Source organism: Artemia franciscana, chromosome 13, assembly GCF_032884065.1.
Source record: "Artemia franciscana chromosome 13, ASM3288406v1, whole genome shotgun sequence".
In the NCBI taxonomy this organism is placed as follows: domain Eukaryota; kingdom Metazoa; phylum Arthropoda; class Branchiopoda; order Anostraca; family Artemiidae; genus Artemia; species Artemia franciscana.
The window spans coordinates 34,876,655-34,903,376 of record NC_088875.1 but is presented as its reverse complement, the minus strand read 5'-3'; the positions used below and the strand labels follow the sequence as shown (position 1 = coordinate 34,903,376).

Here is a 26,722-nt window from a genome sequence, read left to right as displayed (position 1 = left end):
CAAAACCAAAGATGAAAATCACCGAAGATCTGGAAGATTGCTTGGAATTTTGTAAAGCAAAAGTTCCATAAATCAGGTATAATGATCCAAGGAGACTTTAACATTCATGGCCACTGGGTGAAAAGCCGTATGACTGATGTGAAAGGCGTAGCTCTGCTAAACCAGAGACTTGCTTATGGCCTACAACAGCTTGTTGAATTTGACACTTATATTGGCTCTCATGAATCATCCCGGCTTGATCTATTCTTAACTGATCTTTGAGATTCCTTTAGTGTCAAAAGCTATCCTTTTGTCAGCGACCATTTGGCAGTTATAGCCCGTGCAAATCTCAAAATACCTCCACCTGTAAATCTCGAGGGCATCATCAGACAGTATAACCGCACAGACTGGAATGGTCTGAGAAACTTCTTATCGGCAAATCGGTGGGGTAAATTTTCAAAAAAATCCCCCACAAAAAGCAGCAATACTTCACGAAAAAGCCTCACTGCATAGAAAATGCTTTGCAGCAGGTCATTCCCAAAAACCTGAAAAATTACTCATGTGGTACCTTTTCCAAAGGCTAAATTCGACCTTACTAACGTAGGATCATATCGTCCAATAAGTCTGCTGTCCTCCATAGGTAAAGTTTATGAAAGCGTCATTAATAAGATACTTTATCAATGCCTCAAGTCATATCAGTTGTTGGCAGACACGCAATACAGTTTTTGCTCAAAATGATCTACATTAGACTGTCTGAATACGCAGTATTAAGAATGAGTTGAGCTCCTTTATCAGGGGCACGGTATTCGCCTTCTCTCCTTTGACATCGCAAAACCCTTTAATCGTGTATGGTCGACTATTTGAGATGCTTGCTGAATTTCTTCGACAACGTCCATTGCAGGTTGTCCTCGACGGCTTAATATAAAAAGAACACCCAGTCTTATCAGGAGTACCTCAAGGAAGTATCCTAGGTCCAACTCTTTTCTTGGTGTTCATAAACGACCTAGGGGACAACCTTGTGAAGAAACCTCACCACTTTGCAGATGAAATGATAACAAAAACATCAATTGCTAGGGACGAATATCCCAGCGAGCCCCACAAGGAGCTTCAGGCTGACCTGGGGATGTTTGAGGACCGGACAGATGCGTGTGTTGTCAATTCTAAAGCATTAAAAACGAAAGAGCTCCTAATTTTTAAGGCGTGTAATATGAGGGCTGATCCTGATTTCGTCTTCAAAGGAAAGGCTATAACACGAATTGATACACTAGGCCTACTTGGAGATAACTTCTCTTCGGATCTCTCATGGACTGAGGATCTCAGTAAAATTAGATTATCTTGCTCCACGAAGCTAGGAGTTACATTAAAATGTAAAGGTCTCCTCCCTGATGAGTCTATTCTGTCACTATTCATTTCGTGCATCAGACCTGTCATAGAATATGCATGTCCTCTCTTCGCTGGCGCACTACAAAGCTGCATCGCCCCAATCAGCAGATTCAAGATTGAGCCACTCATGCAGAAAATCTGGCAACACGATAGCTAAGACCCCCAGTTGGTCCAGGAACGCTTCGACGTGGCGTCCATGTCGGTTTTCTACAAGTACATGTATAACCATCCATCAAAGGAGCTATCGAAGTTTGCTCCTGACAGAGCAAAGCCCTTGCAATCAAATCGCCGAAGTACAACTCGTCAAGTCCACCTTGAGCAGGGTGTTCCCTGTCAAGAATATCTAAAAACGAGTTTTGTCAGACGATCGGTAGCCACACGGAATAGCTCGCCAGTAGAGGTAAACCCGGAAAATCCTTCCCTTGACCCGTTCAAGAGAATGTATAATAAATACCTCAGTGCTGGAAAATATGAACCAGGGCTAGCGGTATTACCTGTTATGGAGCCACGAAGACTGTAATGAAAAAAAAAAATGGCAAACTATCTATGCTGATTCAAGATCAAATAATATTCATGAAGATTCCCTCTGGTCCAATGAGAAGGCTAAAGCAGCACGACGTTTATGTTCTAAGATATACTAATACTAATTAGCGATCTACATAGCACTCTTAGAAGAATATTCTGGAAGCTTATATTCTAACCCAAACTTTTTGCAGATATTTATTTTCAAATGTGAACATAAACAAAATATATCTACGGTTTACTAGAAATTCATTCGACAGTATGTCACAGGATTGTTCTCTAAGGAGACACAGAAAAAGATCATGAACATATAACACGCTAAAAAAAGGACATCCACTTCCTCGATAGATAAGTTACATCTCGATAGATATTTACGAACAGCAAAATAAAAAAGGGGCGGAGATTACTGTCAATTTCACCAAGAAAATAGACTGAGAGTGGAGATTCCTTTCAGGAATGACAGATTCTTTGACGAGTTTCTAGGATCTGACAATATGGAAAAAAGTTTCCATCTTGTAATAATAACCTCTAAAATCTCCTGCTGAATTCACCGTCAAAATAATTTACTCTTCAAAAGTTACAATAGATGTCGCTTTTCTGGAATATTCAGCATCGGACAGAGATGTCGTTTTAAATGGAAGAACCACCAGTGTTTGACAGATGACAGACCTCGCAGCACTTGTTTAGAGACAAACCAATTTTTTTCGTACTGTTCGTATGAAAAAAGTGTAGAAAGCTAAATAATTACAGTCTTTGCAGTCCAAAGATAGAAATCAAGAGACGTCTTTTCTTTGGGTAGCTGAAGGAAAAAAATCTCTAATAATTTTTCCTTAATTTTAAAGAGTTTACGGGTAGGTTATTTGACGCAACGAGGTTCTCAAATTTGCCTGTCCGAAAATCTGTGCGTTATCCTGTATCTAATTACAAGAGAAGATATAGGGTCCAAATCCCAGCTATATCTTAGTTTTGGCAAATGACTTTGCAAAACTGCTTTTCGCGAAGAAATTATTTTTCTCACGGAAAATGTAGAAACATACAATTTCCATGATGAGTCCTAGAAAAGGGTGGCGTCTAGATTTGTCACTTTTGTTTATTATGAGCAAAAAAGCCACTAAATATATTACTATTCATCATTTAAGTACGAAGGTAGTACTAAAGAAACAAACTCGCAATAAGGTAGTGACGAACATTATACACAAATATGGAATAAGTAAATCCTACACTAGAGTCCATCTATCATTTGAGCTAGACCAAGTCAAAATCCGATTTCAACTGACCTGAACTTAGTTGAGTCTTACTAGCAAATTCAGGATAGGCAAGCATCTTTGGAATTACGTAAGTTGTTCACACAGCAACTTACACTTTGGAAAAAAAGTGAAACCATACGAAGCAAACGTGATTTATTAGATGCATTTGAAAACTAGCTTTTGAATAACAGCTGGGCATGGTATCTATTCAAAGTTGAACACTTATAAAAGGTATCACCTGATTCTTGATATCTTTTCAAGAAATATTATCGGCCAATACTTCAAGCACTTTAATTTAATGAGAGATGGAAGGAGTAGAATTAGCATCACCTTCTTTCTGTGAGAGTACTCCCTCCTTCAAAACACATCATCATCCAATTAGGAGACACAAATCATAAAACATTTCTCTCTTAGAAACACGATGGACATATTTAAATTAATAAAAGCTATAGAAAAAAGGGCGAGGATACATATCAATTTCATCGAGGAAAGAGACTGGATTTCCCGGTCCAAAATGACAGGTTCTTTTGACATTTTATAAGTCTATACGAAAGAGACTAAATTATCCCCTACTGAAACGCTATGTTCAGTCTTTTAGTGAAAGTCATTGTAGAAAGTTTCGTTTCGAGAAATTAACTCAGCATTCATTATAGTGGCAGGTCCATTATGCAACACATTACAAAGAAAGTTACACAAAATATTGCACTTTGAATAAGGGACTGAAAAGTGATTGTTGAACTTTCCTCAAATAAAAATAATCTCTTTAACAGGGCCAGTAAGTATATATGGGGTACATAACTCAACTCTTAAAACCATGGACAATGACACACAGGGCGTTATGATTTTGAACAGTTATGAAAAGTCATAACTATGATTTCACTTACTTTAGTCAATTGTATCGATATAGTTTTATGTCTAATCTAAAGGGACACAAAAAACGAGCATAGAAATATTTAACACCAAAAAGGTGCTTAGATACACAGCATTTGAAAAAAAAAATGAAGATATTGAAAGAGGTGGGATTCTTGTTGACGTTTATGAGAAAGCATACTACTAATTCCTTCCTGAAAGGACAGTTAGGGTTATTTCTGAAGCCCTAGTGACAGAAAAGAAGCTTTTGTTGAAAAAAAGAACATTTCACTGGAGAATTCCCTGGCAGGGTTTATCTGCAATGACAGTTTATTTTTCTTTTTCTAATAAAACATTTGCGCTTCAAGTCCAGACTCTAGCTTACTTTTGACTCAAAAGTAGCTTATTAAGAAAATGACTGTGCGCATATGCTTTTCAATCAAATTTGGTTCTAGAATTTGATTTTCTCCTTTTTAGCCGATCAGTTTTCGCTGTATAGGGCTTAATATTGAATGTAGTCTATTAAGCTACTCGGAAAATGACAGCACATTTGCTTTTTAATCAGGACAACAGAATACATCTAGTCAATAGTATTGGTATACAACCTACTCCTCTTTAGCCGATCAGTTTCCGTTGTATTGGGCTTAATATTGAATGTAGCCTATTCGGCTACTCGAAAAATGACAGTGCGCTTAAGGTTTTTAATTAGGACAACTGAACAAGTAATTTTCAGATGGACGAAATTATCAAGAATAAATACGACAGATTTCGTTCATTACAACCAGGTAATTAACATATTTTCAGATCATTTAGCAAAAACATACAATGTTTAGTCGTTTTATTCAATTTATCATCCATGAAGACACAATAAAAACCATAAAATATACACGATAATAAAATAGGGTTCATGTAGTTCACAAAAAAATTTAACTTGATAAGTGCGATAAAAAGGGGCGGAGGGTCATGTCAACTTCGGTGAGGGAATGGGCTTAAGATTACTTTCAAAATGACAGTTTCTTTGGATAGTTTTTATAAGTCCTGGGGAATAAAAAGTTCTCACCTGCAGAAGTCTCATATAAAACTTTTGATAGACTTCCTTGACAAATGTTTTTATTCAATAAATGAATTCAAGCACCCATTTTTATTGTAATTACGGTATTTAAAAGATGTTATTTAAGCCTTTTGCTCACATCTCACCCCGAATAGCTAAAGCAGTTAGATACCGTTTTAGTCATATTTAAAAGAGTTTCATCAATAAAATCATGCAGCAAAAATGTTGCAGTCGATATGAGTCGCACCCACAGCCTCCTGTTAACTAAACCACACTACTCAGCTATGACAGTCAAATGCATAGAATATAGGAACGTTCTGATGAACTTTAGCCAGTGAGCTACGAATACCAACCAACAAATTTTTATGGCAAATCAAACCTTTTATATCTGCCGCTCAGAATTATAATAAATTTAAATAATTTTTAATTTCTTAAACATGTTTCAACTAGTTATTATGCTAAAAACGTTGAGCATGAAAAAGTTACTCATTGGATCAGTTTCTTTTCACCAAAAAAAATACTTTCTAAAAATTTTACGAGCATTTTATTTCAATATCGGAAGTTACATAGAGAACAATCTTTCGTTTACTATAGAATCCTATGTGAGTATTTTTTACAACTATTCTCTAAGGGAACACAAAAAATCTTTGACAACTAAAAGAGGAGGATTCATCTTGTTGATGGATTTTTTAAAATTGATAAAAACAATCAAAGAGAGGGGTTATGACTCGTGTCAACTTCATACACAGACATCTATTTCTGAAATGGATAGTTCAAACAGTCCTTAACGACAGAGAATAAGGTTTACCTTGCAATTTAGCCTTTGCAGGAGTTTTTTTTTTATTTAAAAAGAAAGATTAATGCAGGGGTCAAAAAGAATTAGAGCTAAAAACTAAAAAAAGGGATCCTTTCATGCCAAAAGGACTGTATATTTAGCATTTTAACGGGGAAGAGAATTTTACCACGAATATTAAAGGAAATTAATAACAAAACACTTTTTAAGCTCTTTCACTTTAGAAAATCACCCAGCCTCCTTTTCTTGGGGATGGAAGCAATAATAAAAGAAAAAAAAATCATTGATAGTTTGAATAAGAATAATCCAGGGATTTAGGATTTGGGAGGGGGAGAGCCCAGAGGCCCTTTCATGTGCGTACATGTTTCTAATTTAAGTCCTCTTCTGAACTAAACACTATGGTAACATAATTTTTACTTCATCCCATTCAGATAATTAAATTTAAAAAACCAGTTTTTCAACTGAAAGTAAGGAGCAATATTAAAACTGTAAACGAACAGAAATTATTCCGTAAATAAGAGCTTCCTCTTCCTCAACCTTCGTTCATTAATTAAACTTAAAACAATGTCGAATATTTGTGGAAATGAATTACAATGAACTTTTTAAGTAAAAATGAAATGATTTTTTTAAGTTCTTTCAATTTAGAAAATCACCCAACTTCCTTCTCCCGATTTCAGACGTGTAAACCTAAGAAAACGACCGAATTTTAAGTCCACCTCCTATTTAAAAAAACTCCTCCCTACTCTGGGAGGAGTATTTTTTTTTACCTTTATTCCTATTTGTTATTCCTCCCTATGTCTGGGAGGAGTAAGAACTAAGCTAAAACTCAAAACTGACTCTTACCAAAATATTTACTCTAATTCGAACATTGAATAAACAGCTGGTTTTTCCTCTTTAAAATTTAATGATCAGGGCTTGCATATTCTTAGGTCACGGTTGGCAGGTCGTTCGTGGAGTATTTCTAAAAATGGATCTGACATAGATTCTTTGTTTAATCCGTTTTATGATTCTTTGAAAGAAGTTATCTTTGATACATGTAATGCACCCCAGTCGAATCCAGCATCGAAAAGAACAACCCCTTTGAATCCTTGGATGACCCCTGGACTTCTTAAAAGTTGGAGGAAGAAAAATTATCTTTGGAAGGCTTACAGGTGCTCTAAGCCATTTTCGCGTGATTCTCGGCTTCAACTTTTCAAAGCTTATAGAAGAGTTTACAATTCGCTTTGCCGAAGGGCTAAATCGTTATTTTATCATAGAAAATTCTCTGCGTGCGGTAAAGACATTAGGAAGACATGGCAAGTAATCAATTCTGTTATCAGGCCATCTTTTCTGCCTCCTTCTGTCCCTTCAAGTGTTGTGATTGACGGCAAAAATTTAAAGGGTGAGCTAAAAGTTTAAGATGCCTTTACTTCCTATTTTGCTAATATCGGCAAAACTACAGCCTCTTCTGTAAGACCTTCTTCTTCTCTACCTGATTTTAGGTCTTATCTAGGACCACCTTGTCCTAAATCAATGGCATTGGAACCTGTCTCTGAAGCTGAAATAGCCAGAATTGTCAATTGTTTGAGGGGTTCTTCATCCTCTGGCCCAGCCCGTATTCCGACTAAGGTTGTCAAGTTCATTCTTCCTGTCATTGTGTGTGCCCTCACGAGACTTGTCAATCTTTCTTTTGAAAATGGTGTCTTCCCAAGTGCTCTAAAGCGTGCTCGTGTTATCATCCTTTTTAAAGGTGGATCAAGGAATGATCCTGCAAATTATCGTCCCATATCTCTTTTATCAGTTTTTAGTAAAATTTTTGAAAAAGCTATGCTTTCTCGACTTCTTGATTTTCTTAATTCTAAACTCTTTTTTCATGATTTTCAGTTTGGTTTTAGGGCCAAACATTCAACTGAGCATGCATGTGCAACTCTCTTGAATTATTTAAATTCAGCTCTTGACTCTGGTTTGATACCTGCTGCTCTTTTTCTTGATGTTCAAAAAGCGTTTGACTCATTAACACACAAGATTCTTCTTCTGAAAATGTCCCATATTGGAATAAGAGGGAATGCTTATTCATGGTTTCTATCATATTTATCTGGTCGAGTCATCTCGGTTCATCCGGACTTTTCTAATCCTTCTGGAATAGAGTTTGGTGTTCCACAAGGATCTGTCATTGGGCCGATACTCTTTTTAATCTACGTCAATGACCTTATTAATGCGGTTAAAAATTTAAAATCTACCATTTGCTGTCGTCTTTGTCAACCAGTATCCGTTATAAGCTGTGACAAGAGTGTGTCCTTACCGGATACACTTATTGCTTTTGCTGATGACAGTACTCATGGCACAACTGGTAGAACTGAGTCTGATCTTCGTTCAAGGATGATAGCCCTTTTTGAAAGAGTTATCCAGTGGTTTGATGTAAATTATCTTGCCTTAAATGTCAAAAAGTCATGTTTTCTCATTTTCTCCAGAGTCTCAAAGGCTTGCCCTGATTTAAATGAAATAAATGTATCAAGAGGTTCTCTAAGTAGACCTAAGGATCGTTACGTTCGATTCCTAGGCATCTTGCTTGACGAAAATCTTTCGTTCAAGTATCATATTGACCTGATTAAAATGAAAGTCTCCAGGAGTCTTGGAATCCTTAGAAAGCTCAAATATATATTTCCAGGGTCGATTCAAGACTCTTGTTCTGCAGCCTAGTTCAGTCTTATGTTTCATATTGTTCTGTTATTTGGATGTCAACTTTTCCCTCGGCTCTGAAGCCACTTTCAAAACTTTATGATAAAGCAAGGACTCTTATTCAGGAAACTAACCGTTTTTCACTTAAACCCTTGCTTGATTTGAAATCTCACTATTTTCTTTCTTGTTCTTCTTTCGTTTTTTTACAGTTGCACGGCCATCTTCCTGCTGTCCTATGTAATAATATATCTTTTGTTTCTGATCAATCGACTTATCATCTCCGCACTTCCAACAATTTACTGGTTCTTCACACACCGTCAGTGAGGTCTGACTTCAACCCTCTGACAGCTTGCAACAGGATCTGGAACACGCTCCCAGAGTTCGTGAGAAGCTGCCACTCGTTTGGTATGTTCAAAAATTATGTCAGAGATTTTCTAGCTAGTAAATAATTTTGTTTGTTTGTGTTTTTTTTTTGTTTTTTTTTTGTCTTTATTTTTTATTCCGGTTTCCCTTGGAGTTGATGTCTCTGGATTGAGTTGGATATTTAATTGAGTTGGTGAAATCATGTGCTACCCCCTGCCTAGCTTGTCATTTTTTGGAGATTATTAAGGTGGGCGACTAAATTTTTGGTTTTTGTTTATATTTTTTTTTTTTTGGTATTTTTTTCTCCCCTGTTCTTTCCCGGCCAAGGAGCCTTATGGGGGAGATTGTCTTGAAGTATTTTTTTTTTTTATGGATTTTAATGTTAAATAAAGAACTCAGAACTCAGAGGAGCAGTAATACAGAGAAAAGAAAATAGAAACTAATTATATTAGTGAATACGGCAGCTTAGTTCTAAGGCTGTCTCTAAAAGAAGAACGAGAAATATAGCTTTTAGTACGACTTTTTAGAGATTTTTTCTTTACTAGAGCTTAAGACGACTTCAACAGTGTATGAGTAAATTTCTCTTATTTTATTCATTTGAATTAAATTTATTCTCCAATTTTGTCTTCTTCATTGAGCAAGTACCACGATTATTAGGATAATTTTTTTTTTTTTTTTTTTTTTTTTTTTTTTTTTTTTTTTTTTATCACTCCTAGGAAACCCGAGCTTAACTCTAGGCTGTTTTTAACACTAGCAATAAAGTAAAGCGACAGCAAAGTGCCATAATACAAAAAAAGGTACACATATTCTGTTCCCAAAAGTTCAAGAAATTACCAGGAATAAATTGTTTTCTATTTATTAATTTTAAAGGAAATTGTGCCTGTTTCCCTGTTCCTTTGCTAAGGTTTGAAAAAAGTGTCCTTGCAAGAAAAAAATTAAATTTTAGAAATGTTGCATAATTTTGCACTTTTGTATATTCAAGTTAATAGTACATTATGCAACTTTTTATATCTAGTTCAATGATGTAACCAGACCATTCTTTTTTTTTTCATTTATAGTTTACGGGTCATAACTTCCACTCATTTCTGTGTCATGATGTATAAAACCTCCGAATGGACAATGTACCAAACTAAATAAACAGCTTTTTCACCCCATTCTCTCTTCCTTGCGATAAGAAGGAATTTTTGGCAAAACAGATCTTACAAGAAATTAGTAGAACAGGTTTTGATTCCTAAACATGTTATTACTTATTTCAATTATTGATCTTAGATACCTTCAAGCGAAACAACAATTAGCTCATATCACTTCAAGCAGTTGAAACTAATAATCCACAAACTTGCTGTTTCAGTTTTGCCTTCTAAATTACGTGGAGGTAGTATGATTTCGACTAAGAGGTAATGGTCATAACCTTCTCGTGATGACCCTGAGGATAGCAGGAACAAATAAGGTCGCCCTTCTGCTAATTTCAGTTACCATCCACCCACTGGTCTGACAGGCTATCTTGTGGAATACGCGGCCGAGGCTGGACGAACAAAAGCTAGCAATGGCTGTCAAAATCATGGCTTGAGGGAAGAGGGTCCGCCTCCCTGGACATGTGTAGCGCAGACTGTGCCGCAAGAAAAGATACCACAAGATGGAGAAAGAAATTCTCTAGCTAGTAGGGTTCTGAAGATCGAATGCCACTTGCCATTGATATTCGGCGCGTGAATCTGCCCTCACTGTTACTATCATGTAAGGCATAAAGGGGAAAAAAATAATTAGACAGGTCAATCTCAAAATACCCCACCCGAGAGGACACCTACAGTGGTCCTCTACACCTACAGTGGTCATGTAGCACAGTGGCTATACATAAATGCTGTGGAGATAGTGGGCATTTGTGGCCTCGGTTTTATGAGTCCATTAATAATGTTAATGGTTTCGACTGCTATTTGACTTTCATATCCTAGGATTTATTGAACTAGTTGATGGTGTTACGGATGACTATATTAAAAAAAAATTGTTTTTCAAAAGAAGAAACAACCGCTTAGTGTTCTTGGCATCGTGAAAATGATGGCCAATTGGTTTAAAGGAGGAACTGGCCAATACATACATGGTACACTATTTGTTTTTTTTTTTTTTTTTTTTTTTTTTTTTTTTTTTTTTTTTTTTTTTTTTTTTTTTTTTTTTTTTTTTTTTTTTTTTTAATACATATCTCCTATATTAGCAATGCTAAATCAGTCAACTGAATCTATTCTCGGATTAAAAGACCATCACTCGGATTGAAATTAGGTTAAAACTGGGAAGAGTGGCTTTACGCCAAGTCAGGGAGTCGATCAAGTTAGTTAATGAGGTTTTTCCTCTTTAAAATTTAATGATCAGGGCTTGCATATTCTTAGGTCACGGTTGGCAGGTCGTTCGTGGAGTATTTCTAAAAATGGATCTGACATAGATTCTTTGTTTAATCCGTTTTATGATTCTTTGAAAGAAGTTATCTTTGATACATGTAATGCACCCCAGTCGAATCCAGCATCGAAAAGAACAACCCCTTTGAATCCTTGGATGACTCCTGGACTCCTTAAAAGTTGGAGGAAGTAAAATTTTCTTTGGAAGGCTTACAGGTGCTCTAAGCCATTTTCGCGTGATTCTCGGCCTCATCTTTTCAAAGCTTATAGAGGAGTTTACAATTCGCTTTGCCGAAGGGCTAAATCGTTATCTTATTATAGAAAATTCTCTGCGTGCGGTAAAGACATTAGGAAGACATGGCAAGTAATCAATTCTGTTGTCAGGTCATCTTTTCTGCCTCCTTCTGTCCCTTCAAGTGTTGTGATTGACGGTAAAAATGTAGAGGGTGAGCTAAAAGTTTAAGATGCGTTTACTTCCTATTTTGCTAATATCGGCAAAACTACAGCCTCTTCTGTAAGTCCTTCTTCTTCTCTACCTGATTTTAGGTCTTATCTAGGACCACCTTGTCCTAAATCAATGGCATTGGAACCTGTCTCTGAAGCTGAAATAGCCAGAATTGTCAATTGTTTGAGGGGTTCTTCATCCTCTGGCCCAGACCGTATTCCGACTAAGGTTGTCAAGTTCATTCTTCCTGTCATTGTGTGTGCCCTCACGAGACTTGTCAATCTTTCTTTTGAAAATGGTGTCTTCCCAAGTGCTCTAAAGCGTGCTCGTGTTATCATCCTTTTTAAAGGTGGATCAAGGAATGATCCTGCAAATTATCGTCCCATATCTCTTTTATCAGTGTTTAGTAAAATTTTTGAAAAAGCTATGCTTTCTCGACTTCTTGATTTTCTTAATTCTAAACTCTTTTTTCATGATTTTCAGTTTGGTTTTAGGGCCAAACATTCAACTGAGCATGCATGTGCAACTCTCTTGAATTATTTAAATTCAGCTCTTGACTCTGGTTTGATACCTGCTGCTCTTTTTCTTGATGTTCAAAAAGCGTTTGACTCATTAACACACAAGATTCTTCTTCTGAAAATGTCCCATATTGGAATAAGAGGGAATGCTTATTCATGGTTTCTATCATATTTATCTGGTCGAGTCATCTCGGTTCATCCGGACTTTTCTAATCCTTCTGGAATAGAGTTTGGTGTTCCACAAGGATCTGTCATTGGGCCGATACTCTTTTTAATCTACGTCAATGACCTTATTAATGCGGTTAAAAATTTAAAATCTACCATTTGCTGTCGTCTTTGTCAACCAGTATCCGTTATAAGCTGTGACAAGAGTGTGTCCTTACCGGATACACTTATTGCTTTTGCTGATGACAGTACTCATGGCACAACTGGTAGAACTGAGTCTGATCTTCGTTCAAGGATGATAGCCCTTTTTGAAAGAGTTATCCAGTGGTTTGATGTAAATTATCTTGCCTTAAATGTCAAAAAGTCATGTTTTCTCATTTCCCTTCAATTTTTTTTTTGTCTTTATTTTTTATTCCGGTTTCCCTTGGAGTTGATGTCTCTGGATTGAGTTGGATATTTAATTGAGTTGTTGAAATCATTTGCTAGCCCCTGCCTAGCTTGTCGTTTTTGGGGATTATTAAGGTGGGCGACTAAATGTTTTTGGATTTTGTTTACATTTCTTTGTGTTGGTAATTTTTTTTCTCCCCTGTTCTTTCCCGGCCATGGAGCCTTATGGGGGAGATTGTCTTGAAGTAATTTTTTTGTTTATGGATTTTAATGTTAAATAAAGAACTCAGAACTCAGAGGAGCAGTAATACAGAGAAAAAAAAAATAGAAACTAATTATATTAGTGAATACGGCAGCTTAGTTCTAAGGCTGTCTCTAAAAGAAGAACGAGAAATATAGCTTTTAGTACGACTTTTTAGAGATTTTTTCTTTACTAGAGCTTAAGACGACTTCAACAGTGTATGAGTAAATTTCTCTTATTTTATTCATTTGAATTAAATTTATTCTCCAATTTTGTCTTCTTCATTGAGCAAGTACCACGATTATTAGGATAATTTTTTTTTTTTTTTTTTTTTTTTTTTTTTTTTTTTTTTTTTTTTTTTTTTTTTTTTTTTTTTTTTTTTTTTATCACTCCTAGGAAACCCGAGCTTAACTCTAGGCTGTTTTTAACACTAGCAATAAAGTAAAGCGACAGCAAAGTGCCATAATACAAAAAAAGGTACACATATTCAGTTCCCAAAAGTTCAAGAAATTACCAGGAATATTTTTTTTCTATTTATTAATTTTAAATGAAATTGTGCCTGTTTCCCTGTTCCTTTGCTAAGGTTTGAAAAAAGTGTCCTTGCAAGAAAAACATTAAATTTTAGAAATGTTGCATAATTTTGCACTTTTGTATATTCAAATTAATAGTACATTATGCAACTTTTTATATCTAGTTCAATGATGTAACCAGACCATTCTTTTTTTTTTTCATTTATAGTTTACGGGTCATAACTTCCACTCATTTCTGTGTCATGATGTATAAAACCTCCGAATGGACAATGTACCAAACTAAATAAACAGCTTTTTCACCCCATTCCCTCTTCCTTGCGATAAGAAGGAATTTTTGGCAAAACAGATCTTACGAGAAATTAGTAGAACAGGTTTTGATTCCTAAACATGTTATTACTTATTTCAATTATTGATCTTAGATACCTTCAAGCGAAACAACAATTAGCTCATATCACTTCAAGCAGTTGAAACTAATAATCCACAAACTTGCTGTTTCAGTTTTGCCTTCTAAATTACGTGGAGGTAGTATGATTTCGACTAAGAGGTAATGGTCATAACCTTCTCGTGATGACCCTGAGGATAGCAGGAACAAATAAGGTCGCCCTTCTGCTAATTTCAGTTACCATCCACCCACTGGTCTGACAGGCTATCTTGTGGAATACGCGGCCGAGGCTGGACGAACAAAAGCTAGCAATGGCTGTCAAAATCATGGCTTGAGGGAAGAGGGTCCGCCTCCCTGGACATGTGTAGCGCAGACTGTGCCGCAAGAAAAGATACCACAAGATGGAGAAAGAAATTCTCTAGCTAGTAGGGTTCTGAAGATCGAATGCCACTTGCCATTGATATTCGGCGCGTGAATCTACCCTCTCTTTTGAGGGACACAAGCTGCCTGCACTGAAGCTGGCAGTGGGAGTGCTAAGTACGATGGAAAAAAGCAGTAGATACATTGTTACTATCATGTAAGGCATAAAGGGGAAAAAAATAATTAGACAGGTCAATCTCAAAATACCCCACCCGAGAGGACACCTACGGCACAATGGCTATACATAAATGCTGTAGAGATAATGGGCATTTGTGGCCTCGGTTTTATGAGTCCATTAATAATGATAATGGTTTCGACTGCTATTTGACTTTCATATCCTAAGATTTATTGAACTAGTTGATGGTGTTACGGATGACTATATTAAAAAAAATTGTTTTTCAAAAGAAGAAACAACCGCTTAGTGTTCTTGGCATCGTGAAAATGATGGCCAATTGGTTTAAAGGAGGAACTGGCCAATACATACATGGTACACTATTTGTTTTTTTTTGTTTTTTTTTTTTTTTTTTTTTTTTTTTTTTTTTTTTTTTTTTTTTTTTTTAAATACATATCTCCTATATTAGCAATGCTAAATCAGTCAACTGAATCTATTCTCGGATTAAAAGACCATCACTCGGATTGAAATTAGGTTAAAACTGGGAAGAGTGGCTTTACGCCAAGTCAGGGAGTCGATCAAGTTAGTTAATGAAACTTTCAGTTTCAATAAGCCCGAATGCCAGTTTCAGTTTCAAAAACTAGAAAACCTTGAAAGATTGCCCCAAAACAGGTATATAGATAAAAAAAAAAAATTGTGCCTACAGTACTCCTCAAAGTCTGATTCTAAGGGAGCTCCCAGGTTTTGAACCTAATTCTAAGCCTTTTCTATTTCACGATTATTATTTTTATTATTATTATATTGACAGTTAAGGTTTATTATAGGGCGGAAATCACATAGGAAAACAAGAGCTAAGAGCTCATATGGCACTTGTGACGAGGCGAGAAGAGCTAAGAGCCAAGAGATCATATGGTATGAGCTCTAACAAAATTCTATGAATCAATAGATTGATTTAAAAAGGAAAAATAAGAGGCTTAATGCCGGTCAGGATTTAAAATAAGAGCTCTGAGTCACGATGTCCTTCTAGATATCAAAATTGATTAAGATCCGACCACCCACTCGTAAGTTATAAATACCTAATTTTTTCTAATTTTTCCTCTCCCTTTTGCCCCAGATGGTCGAATTTGGGAAAACGACTTTATCAAGTCAAATACGTAATTTTTTCTTATTTTTCAGAATTAGCCCCCCCCCCCCCCCCAATAGAGCGAATAGACCCAATAGACCAATAGAATCCGTTCCAATTATGTAATTCACGTATGTAAGACTTCTGCTCTTATTTTTCCCACCAAGTTTCATCCCGATCCCTCCAATCTAAGCGTTTTCCATGATTTTAGGTTCCCCACCCCAAACTTCCCCCAATGTCACCAGATCCGGTCAGGATTTAAAATAAGAGCTTATCCTTCTAAATATCAAATTTCATTGAGATCCGATCACCCGTTCGTAAGTTAAAAATACCTCATTTTTTCTAATTTTTCAGAATTAACCCCTCCCCCAACTACCCCAAAGAGAGCGGATCCGTTCCGGTTATGTCAATCATGTATCTAGGACGTGTGCTTATTTTCCCACCAAGTTTCATCCCGATCCCTCCACTCTAAGTGTTTTCCAAGTTTTAGGTTTCCCCCTCCCAACTCCCCACCCAATGTCACCAGATCTGGTCGGGATTTAAAATAAGGGCTCTAAGACATCATATCCTTCTAAATATCAAATTTCATTGAGATCCGATCACCCGTTCGTAAGTTAAAAATACCTCATTTTTTAATTTTTCAGAATTACTCTCTGAGCTCTGAGACACGATATCCTTCCAAACATCAAATTTCATTGAGATCTGATCAACAGTTCGTAAGTTAAAAATACTTCAATTTTTCTATTTTTTCCGAATTATTCGGAAAAAATTCGCGTATTCCGAATTATTCGCGTATTCCGACATTTTTAAGCATGTACTTAGTCCCTTCACCTTAAATATCACAAGACTGCTGAATTCGAAGAAGACCCGGGAAAAGAGAACACGCCTATTTATCTTATAGCAATAGAAGTTGATGGCTGTTCAGTTATCCTATTTTGAAGTGATCCTTCGAATTACTGGACGAAACCACTATAGTCAAGAAGTCCAAATGACAAATATGAAAATTATAAAGTGATGGAAGGATAAATCCCCCCCTACCCCCAAGAGGAAATTCCCATCGTCTTTAGGATATTTACGTTTTCTTTCGTTCTCCATATAATTCCTTTACTTACTTTTTCTTTGAATTTATGGCATCCTTTAAATCGAACTCCTACGTACACTCTTTCTTCGTATGATTTTTCAACTAAGAATAACCACAAATAATAAAAAATTGGTAATTTTAAAATATAGTTGTTAGCGATATAAGCCATGATTTCATTTCACATAGTTAATATGGAACTTCCATATAAATTAGTTCAACACGCCTGTTACATGCTGAAACAAATTGGCTTTGAAGGCCACCGGATACCTATATACTTTAGACCTAGACTGGTAAATTCGGCCCAGAAAAACAAAAAACAAACGTTTCCAATATACAAATCCACAAAAACCAAAAACACATTAAAAAAACAACAGTTTTTAAGCTCTTTATTTCCCCTTTTTCTTGTTTACTCAAACAAGTTAGTCAAAGTCTTCAATAGAATAAATAAAAATTCTTACCATCTTCTTCTGTTCTAACGTTAATTACATAAGACGGAGGACCATCACCAACTTCCGTGAAAGCCAGTATCCATATTCTATATTCGGTATATTTTCTTAAATCTTCGATAATAAATTCTCGGGAAATACCAGGTAATGTAACCTGTAAATTTAACAAACTTAATAAAACCAGAAATTCAAAATCAACATGGGTAGGGAACTACATTCTCTTTCTCTCTCTTCATTTCTCGCCACAAAAAACGGTATGTCTCTTTCCCTAGATTGAAACGCGCCAAAAAAATCTCAAATAGACGAAAAAAAACAGCACTGAATAGCTAAATTGTTAATACAGATGCAAAGAAGTATAAAGGGCAATATAACAGGGTCTTGGCTTAGTCATTTCTTGTCTACTATTTTACAAAAGTAGCTCCATTTTAAATTTAAATTTTTGTCGCCTTTAGAATAGAGATTGACTCTCATCTTTTCCAAGGAACAGAATGCAGATTACCAAAGCGGATAAAAATAAAAAGATACAAAGCAAAAAAGGACATTAAAAAACGACTCAGAAGATCGATAACAGAAAGAAGAACTCAAAACAATAAAAAGGTTTGTAGGTATAAAGGGAATAAAACGTATAAAAGGTAATTGTGGGTATAAAAGGTTTGAGGTATAGAGGGAAATAGGAGAGAAAGATGGCAAAGACAGATGTAGAGCAAAAGCATGGGGGGGGGGAAATGTGACAAGGGCGCCAAACATTGACCAAATTCAGAACTTATTTAAAAAACAACAGTGAAAAACGGAAAAAAACACGGAATGATGTCACCATAAAAAAATATGGGGGAGGCCGCCTCCCTGGATCCACCAGTGAAAGATGGGAATAAGGAAAATAGGAATAAGAGGAACAAAATATAAAGGGAAGGTGAAAAAGTCTTGGTTTAGTCATTTCTTGCCTAAGGTTTAATGAAAGTACATCAAAATTTAAATTTTGTCACCTTTATTTATACTCCTTAGAATAGAGGGATTGACTGCCCGATCTTTCGAAGGAACAAAATGTAGATTGCACAAAGCAGATAAAAAGGAAGTATAGATACAACAAGCAAATGGACATTAAAAATTAACTAAGAACATCGATCCGAGGAAGAAGAACGCAAAACAAGATGAGATTTATTCATCATAAAATACACATACAATATTACATTTAACCATTCCCCCAAAGGTTCTTTGGCCTGTAAAGAAGGGGGAAGATAAACGGGTCACTTATTCAGAGAGGAAGAAGAAAAAATTAAAATAATCACTTATTCACAGAGAGAAGAGCAAAAAGGAGAGAGAAGAAAATATAAATAAAATAAAAACTATAGAAGACAAAACTAAATAGACTAATAGATTGAAGCCACTTAATTAATAAAGCAGAACAGTAGATTAAATAGACTCAAATGAAATAATAATAAATATATGTATAAATATATATATATATATATATATATATATATATATATATATATATATATATATATATATATATATATATATATATATATATATATATATATATAAAATAACTTATAAGAAGCCAAAGAATTTTTTACAATTTTTTTTGGACAAAGCGAATGAGTGGCACCTTCGAGCTGATTCGGGGAACTTATTCCACACAATATGACTCCCAATTAAAAGATTAAAATCTGACCTTACACAAGGAGTAAAAGGAACTTGAATATGATTTTTTGTATTGCGAAGGTTTTAATTATTCTGATCAGAGGTAAAAGATGGTGGAACACTTAGGGGATGGGGGAGGTCACCATGAAGCTGAGAAAAAGTAAAACATGCGCACGAAAGAATATACTGTGACCCAAGATCAAATAATGGGATAACTCTTGAACGATTAGTTTTCTTAATTAGGTTTTTCGATTAGTTTTCCTTGAGAAAACGGGTCCATTTCTTCCTTCAGACACTGTTTTCCTTAGTCCTCAAAATAACAACAAAATACATAGGTTATTCCTTGATGGTGTATTTCGACAACACTTTCTATTTTTCTTAGTTGGTAAATAGAAACATTGTTTTCGAATGTGTCCTCAAAATCCTTATATTAGCCAATAAAAGAGAAAGCTAGATCCAGAAAGCATCCTTCTAACTTGAAAAAATTACATAAAGAACTGAAAAGAATGTTCTTTGGAGATTATCAAGAAATTTGGAATAGATAGCCCCTCGTCTCATAGCCCCTAGTCTCAAGAAGCATATTAAGCCGGCACACAATTTCTAGCCATTTTCGTGAGGTTAAGCTACTGCTACCTGTGACTTAATCTAACCAGGCACCAGTCATATTTCGCTTCGGGCTACTGATGTCATAAATCTTAACTTAATACAAGATATCTTAATTCTATAGAAAGAATCAAATGTAGCAGATACGTGCAAACATTCTGTCTTTTGATCCAGCCTACCCCATCGAAATCTAGAATTTCATTTATAATTTTGCTGTAATTTATAAAAAAAAAAAGAAAAGCCTAGTTCAATTAAAAACTGTTTAAATCACATAAAAAAATTGTAGAAGATACGTGCGATGGATGAGGGCTTTTGGGCCGAGGGATGATGGTTTTTTGGGTTTTCTTATATTTTGCTGTAATTTTTTAAAACGTCTAGTTCAAATTTAAGCTGTTCAAATCTCATACAAAGAATCCAATGTACATATAAGTACGAAGAAGGGGGGCTTTCGGGCTTTAACTCCCCGACAAAGATCTGGCGTTTTTTATTTGGCTTTAATTTCTAAAACCGTCTATTTAAATTTAAACCACCCTGCCCCACAGAAGAATTCCTCATTTTAAACATATATATAATATATTTTTATACATTTTATTACATACAAATTAAAAAAAAGAAGTTACTTACAATAGAAGCTGAGTTGTCTGATTTATAGTTTTCGACATAGTGAAGACGATAACCAGAAATGATACCATTTTGCTGGTCTTCTGGGGGGGCCTCCCATGTCACTCTAATCTTTTGTGAGTCCACTGCTTCGGCTCGAACGTTTTCTGGAGGTGCTTCTGGCACTATTGGAATAGAATTTAGAAATCCGAAAATAAAAACAATAAAAGATGTAACCAAGGAAAAACAAAAATAATTTATCCGGATCTAAGGATACTGGAAAGAAATAGGAAGAAATAAGGGCAAAATTAAAAGAGTTGGAAACTTCAAGATAAAATAAAAACAAAAGGCCTCAAAATAATAAAGAAAATATAAAGACACAAACAAAATATAAAGAAATTGACACATTATAATAAACTAAAGACAATACCGAAAAGAACGAAAGCAAAAGTCGGTTTAGATAACTTTGGTTAGGAATAAAGTAAAGGATACATATAATACTTTCTGATTTCAACTTAAATAGAAAAATAACTCCCAGAAACAAAAATTAAAAACAATATTATATAGAAAAAAAATTATTGTTTAAGTGCTAAACTTGAAACACTAAGAAGGATATGAACCAAGAAAAAAAAAGAAAATCCAAAAGTTCTTAAAACTGGATGAAATAAAAAAGATATAAATTTGCACATAAAAATAAGATTAAACAAGAAACCGAAATAGAAAAGGAAAATCCAAAGAAGGGAAAACAGAGAAAATTCATTGTTAAATAAACAATTTAGAGAACACCCCAATCTATAGATGAAAACTAAATAGAGATAACAATAAAATAAAAGTATCAGAAGCTGAAACACTTGAGTTTACACAGTCGGAATAAACATAGTGACGTAAATCTATCCTTTCCAAAAAGCATATAAATCTTTCCTGGTGCACTAGAGAAAAGAAAGATAATAAGAAAATGAATTAATTATTGAGATTAATAAGTGAAAGAAAATGAAAATCAGTAGTAAGATACATAAAGCATAAAATAGCCTATTTTATGCTTTATATAACGTTTTTCTGCTTTATATAACGTTTTTCCATTTTGTATAACGTTTTTCCCCCTTAAAAGTTTTTGGTGCAGTAGTTTTAGCTGGTGACGAATCATGCCTCTTGTGCAGTACATTAAATAGGCGCAGTGAAATAATAAAAGTAGGCCGGTGCTGATAAAAATATGCGTCCGTCAAACGACAGTATGTCTACCACTGCAAAGGGTCAAAGCCTAACCAAACTCTTACCAACAACTACTTACTATACTGGTCAGTCTTTATTGCTATTGGAGATGTGTATGCGCCTTCACCACGACGGGACTTGGCAGCTAGCCATATATGATAAAGGGTATTGGGCTGCAACTTGTCTAACTTATAAGATTCAATTACGGCAAGAGTCCTATGCCCCTTTTCCTGCAAAACAGATAAATTGATTATCATTAAATAGAAAAATTTGGTAAGTTGAGACCGGAAACTTACAAGATCAACGTCATTGAATCCCGTTCATTATTACCTCGTATATTTTTTTTCCTCAGCCTTTAGCTTTAGCTGCTCCGGTCGATTAGCCACTTCCTCACTATTTTGTGGCACCTTGACGCATATACCCGCTCAAGTTTTTTTGCTGTAGTTTTAGCTCTGTTCTTCATTTATTTTATATTTTTTTTTAAATTCGAGATCAGCCTAAAGTTTTAGCCATTAAGGTTTCAAGTGTTTATATCTTTCATTAATAAAATTAACTTCCCATGCTTTTATTAGTTTACTTACTTGCTCACCTATTAACAATTTTTCGTTCGATTTCCTTATTGCATATTTAAGATTTAAGATAAGCCAAACATTTCTCTCATTATATTACATTTCAATGAGAACCAAATACGTAAAACAAGTTAAACTATACAAATAAATATAGTAAGTTATAAAATAACTTTTTGCATTAATTTTTACACATTTTGTTAGAAAAAAACTATGCGATTTAAAGAAGTATGTTGCAATGTCTTACACAAAAAGCAAAAATGACAAGCGGCCAAGCACATTAGGCTTAGGCCACTTGTTCGCCTGTGAGTTCAGGCAAATTCAGTCCCCCATTTCATATACAAGTCTAGTAGACATTGTCTGTCATGCTTCAACCCAAAATCAATACGATCTTTCATCCCTAAGTTCTGCCCAAGGAATGATGTATGGACGGATGGATGATAGACTTATCTATCAATAAGTGAAATGATATACTCAAAACTTTACTTATAGAAATACTTACAGAAATTAATTGACTAAAAAAATATTACAAACACGTATTCAATGATAATAAATCCTCGCACCAGCAGGAATCGAACTTAAGACTTAATAGTATCCAAGCATAGCTCTAGCCACTACACTCTTGCGAGGTACTATATTAGAATATTCAAAGACTAATTGAAATGGATCGGAGAGATAAGTAGCTCCGAGAACTCTGAGAGAAAATGACATCATAGCCCATAGAGGTAACTGTCACCTCGATCATTTTGTCACTCAGCATTTCCAAATTAAAAACAACCCAATGCTGCACCAAGTCCAGAATTGGGACAATTGAGAAAGAAACATGTTAAGAAAACAATTCTTACTTCATAAGAATTCTTATTTCAGCCCCCCCCCCCCCCATTCGCAAATATAAAGCCCAAAACATAAAATGCTCATGTATTTTGCCATGCGTCATTCTTATTTCAACCCGTGTACTCGAAAAAAAAAAATCACCACAGAAGAAATCAAGAAAAGAAAAACATGGGAAATACATAATTTTGGCAATAAATTTGCACATTAAGGGGCGGGGAAAGTATAGTGGAATCACTTTCTAAACGACAATTAGTCCGTAAATAGTAAAGTAAGAACTGTATTCTTGATATGTTTCCTTTTCAGTAGTTTTGCTTCTAGGCTTATTGACTAACCCAAAAGTCTGCTATATTGATGCATGGTTTGATTCTAAGCTTCCATTTCTTAGAGTCTCGACCACTATCGGAACAGTAACTCCTTACTTGAAGTCATGATTGTGAAGTTCGTGATGTATATACAACTTTGGCCTTACTGATATTAAATGAAAAAATAAATAAAAGTGAAGAGTGACCTTTCAGCTTAAAACGAACAGAAATTATTCCATATTTGAGGGTTATGCCTCTCCTTCACCCCCTTCTCTCTAAGCTAAGGTTTTATGGTACTATGCTGAAAGGATAGCTGAGTGTCGCAACTGTGCAGCTGATCGCCTTTTAAAAGAAATTATTCCATATTTGAAAAAATTAAATATGGAATAAATTATTCCATATTTGGAACAGAAATTATTCCATATTTGAGGGTTATGCCCCTCCTTGACCCCCTTCTCTCTAAGCTAAGGTTTTATGATACTATGGTGAAAGGATATATGAGTGTCGCAACTGTGCGGATGATTGTCTTTTAAAAGATTTCTACTGAAGCTAATGTTTAAAGCGACTGCACATCAATCAGATCTTAGATTCTTGAGATAATACAGGAAATACTTTTTACTCCATTCTAATTGGCGTAGTTATTGATTCATAAACTTAAGCTATAGTTTAGCGCGTAAAACGTAGACAAGCCCCTTATATATACAGAATAATTTGTGGTCATCTTTAATTTTAATAATTCTTGGTAGTCCCGTGTTAGACATAAAAATAAAAGTAGACATATGTTCTTACTGCATAATAAAAGGTGATCTCGTTTCTTTTATTTTATTTTATTATTCTTTTTTTATACTAGCTGGATCCTGGCGGCCTCGGCACCGGGCCCCAGCATAGCATGGGGCAGGCTTCTATATATGGATTCTCATTGTCCCTTGTATTCTAGCCACAGACCGTGCTGGGTCCCGGCAGCTTTGCCACCGGGCCCCAGCATTGCACGCGGAAGGCTTCTATGTATGGATTCTCATTGTCCCTTGTGTTCTGGGTCCCGGCAACGCTATGTCATTTTTGGATCGAATTGATGACTTAAATTGGACATTCCTAATCTGGCCCTTTCTCTTTGAGCTGCAGGCCTGGTCTTGCGTTGCTCTGGTGTTCCCTTTCTTTATCTTTTATTACAGTTTTTTTCCTTTTCATAAGTTTTTTTTATTTTTTTATTTTTTTTATTTTTTTTATTTTTTTTTACTTTTTTATTTTTTTTTTTTTTTTTTTTTTTTTTTATTTATTATTTTTTTTTGTTTTTTTTTTTTTATTTTTTTTTATTTGTTTTTATTTTTTCATTTTATTTTTTTTTATTATTTTTTTTATTATTTTTTTTATTTGTTTTTTTTTTATTGTTATTTTTTTTTTTTTTTTATTTTTTTTTTCTATTTTTTTTTTTTTTATTTAATTTTTTTTTTATTATTATTATTATTTTTTTTTTTTTTTTTATTATTATTATTTTTTATTTATTTTTATTTATTTTTTTTATTATTATTATTTTTTTTTATTTTTTTTTTTATTATTTTTTTTTGTTTTTTTTGTTCATTTTTTTTATTTATTTACGTCATATTTTAATTTTTTTCTTTTTTAGTTTTTTCTTTTTTAGTTTTTAGTCTGGCCCTTTCTCTTTGAGCCGCAAGCCTGGTTTTGCGTTACTCCAGTGTTTCGTCCTGGTGTTCAATTTTTAGTAACATATTAGGATAATTTCTTTTTTACATTAATTTACACTTTGACAAATTATCTTTGAGCAGCAAGCATTCTAAACTTCAACAACTTCTACTAAACTTCAAACTTTTGGTTTTCTGTTTTAAGGTTTTCGAATTACTTTAATCCATTGTCAAAATAGCGGTAATAACATGTGACGGTAAAGATTCTGGGTCCCGGCAACGCTATGTCATTTTTGGATCGAATTGATGACGTAAATTGGTTTAGTTTTCTGTTTTAAGGTTTTCGAATTGCTTTAATCCATTGTCAAAATATATGAAAATATTTGTGCAATCACCAGTTTTTTTATATTTTAAGCAATTTAATAACAATTTCTTTTTGACGTTAATTGACACTTTGACAATTTTTTTTTGAGCAGCAAGCATTCTAAACTTCAACAATTTCTACTAAACTTCAATCTTTTGGTTTTCTGTTTTAAGGCTTTCAAATTGCTTTAATCCATTGTCAAAATATATTGAAATATTTGTGCAATCACCAGTTTTTTACATTTTAAGTAATTTAAGTAAATTCAAAAAGAGCCTCAATTTTTTTAGCTCGTGTAACGGTAATAACGTGTAACGGTAAAGATAGTGTAACAGACAGACGGACGGACGGACACTACATTTTTATATATATAGATAGAAAGGAAACAAATTTTGCTTCACGAGCCCTGTTGAAGGGGTTTTGATTAGGGAGGGGGGGATTTCCCGCCTCAACCATACAATATTTTGTCCGTCCTAGATTTTTGAAAATATGTTTGGTCTATATTTCTGCTGAAAAAAAATACATCTGTTTATTGTTTTCGTAGGAAAAATATGACAAATACGACAAAACCGCCTTCACTTTGCTTCCTTCTTATGAGTTTTTGGAAATTGACACTATTGTTTCTGTTCCTGTTTTAGGGATAAGAGTTGTTTCAGGTGTGCTATGAAGTATGAAACGAATGTACATAATTTTGTGACAATAGGGATATATATTTTCGCCCCAGCGTAAATAAAAAAAGGTAAATTTTTAAATGCTACTTTTTTATATTCAACTTCTTGATTTTACTGGTTATCGCTAGATGGTGCAGGTTTTTCCCTCAGTTTTTGGCTTAAGCTTCGTTTCCGATCAGCCTAGTCTATGGTCATGTTTTTCAGTCATTCACTATGCTACAGAAATTCTCAAACGAATACGTTTATTCGTCAAATTTTTCACCACAAAAAAAGTAACAATTAATCATAATTGCCAAAGCGTAATTTGACACCCTAAATTATGAATAAAGTTTCCCTGTTAAAAATAGGCAAACATCAAAAATAAGAAGAACAATAGGAAATTCTTTTCCTAACACAATCTAAGTTGAACTCTTCAGTGCCTATGGAAAAGGTATAAACATCATTCAGCCAAGAACGCCAATTGAGCAGTATATATTTGTCAAATTTATTCACCAAAAATGCAAAATAAATAATTAAGTATAATGGGCCTAAGCGTACTTTCTATGGCAAAGAAGCTTAAATGAAGAAAAAAATAAAACAGAATAAATCATTAACTTACGTTGATTGAAGTATCATTCCAGTAGAGTTCATAGCTGATAATATTATCTCCTGTGTGAATGGGCTTGGTCCACTCAAGGGAAACAGAAGTAGCTGTAACATCTATGGCTCGTAAACTCAAAGGCTGAGAGGGTACTACAATAAAAAGTAAACTTCTAAGTGGACCTTAAACTACCACGTAAACTCTAAGGTAATTTTTAAGATCAAACTGGTTAATCATGACGAATAAGCAGAAGTTTAATCCTAATGAAATGCATCATGGTGACGTGACAGAATACATCCCCATTTTTAGTGGAAAAAAGCTCTATGTGCATTACCCCAAGGCTTCTGTTCCAAGAAGAAGAAGAAGATAATTTAAAAATTCAAATTTTAAAAAAGGGGATAAAACCAATGACAGTTTAAAGTAATTGAGGATATTCTGGAGCAATGCTCACAGTCCATCTTCCGAATTAAAAAAAAAATAAAAGCAAAAAAAAACCCAAGAGATGAAAAAATCACGGCTGCAGCAATAGCTGCAACCTAGTAGAGCGTACAGCGGACTCCGGTAGCCAAAATTCAAAAAAGGATTAAAGAAATTGTTGATGATAAATATTTCTCACCTAACAACATCTTGAAAATA

At 34.5% G+C, this 26,722-nt stretch overlaps 1 protein-coding gene across 1 annotated transcript in view; it reads right to left on the bottom strand.

The window, feature by feature from the left end:
- LOC136034306 (tyrosine-protein phosphatase Lar-like) overlaps window positions 1-26,722 on the bottom strand; it is a gene marked incomplete in the record, with an annotated part of 449,438 nt that overhangs the window by 183,537 nt on the left and 239,179 nt on the right. The window contains 4 exon segments of the mRNA XM_065715442.1: window positions 17,089-17,230; window positions 19,948-20,108; window positions 21,212-21,362; window positions 26,105-26,238. Coding sequence (XP_065571514.1) covers window positions 17,089-17,230; window positions 19,948-20,108; window positions 21,212-21,362; window positions 26,105-26,238 — 588 coding nt within the window.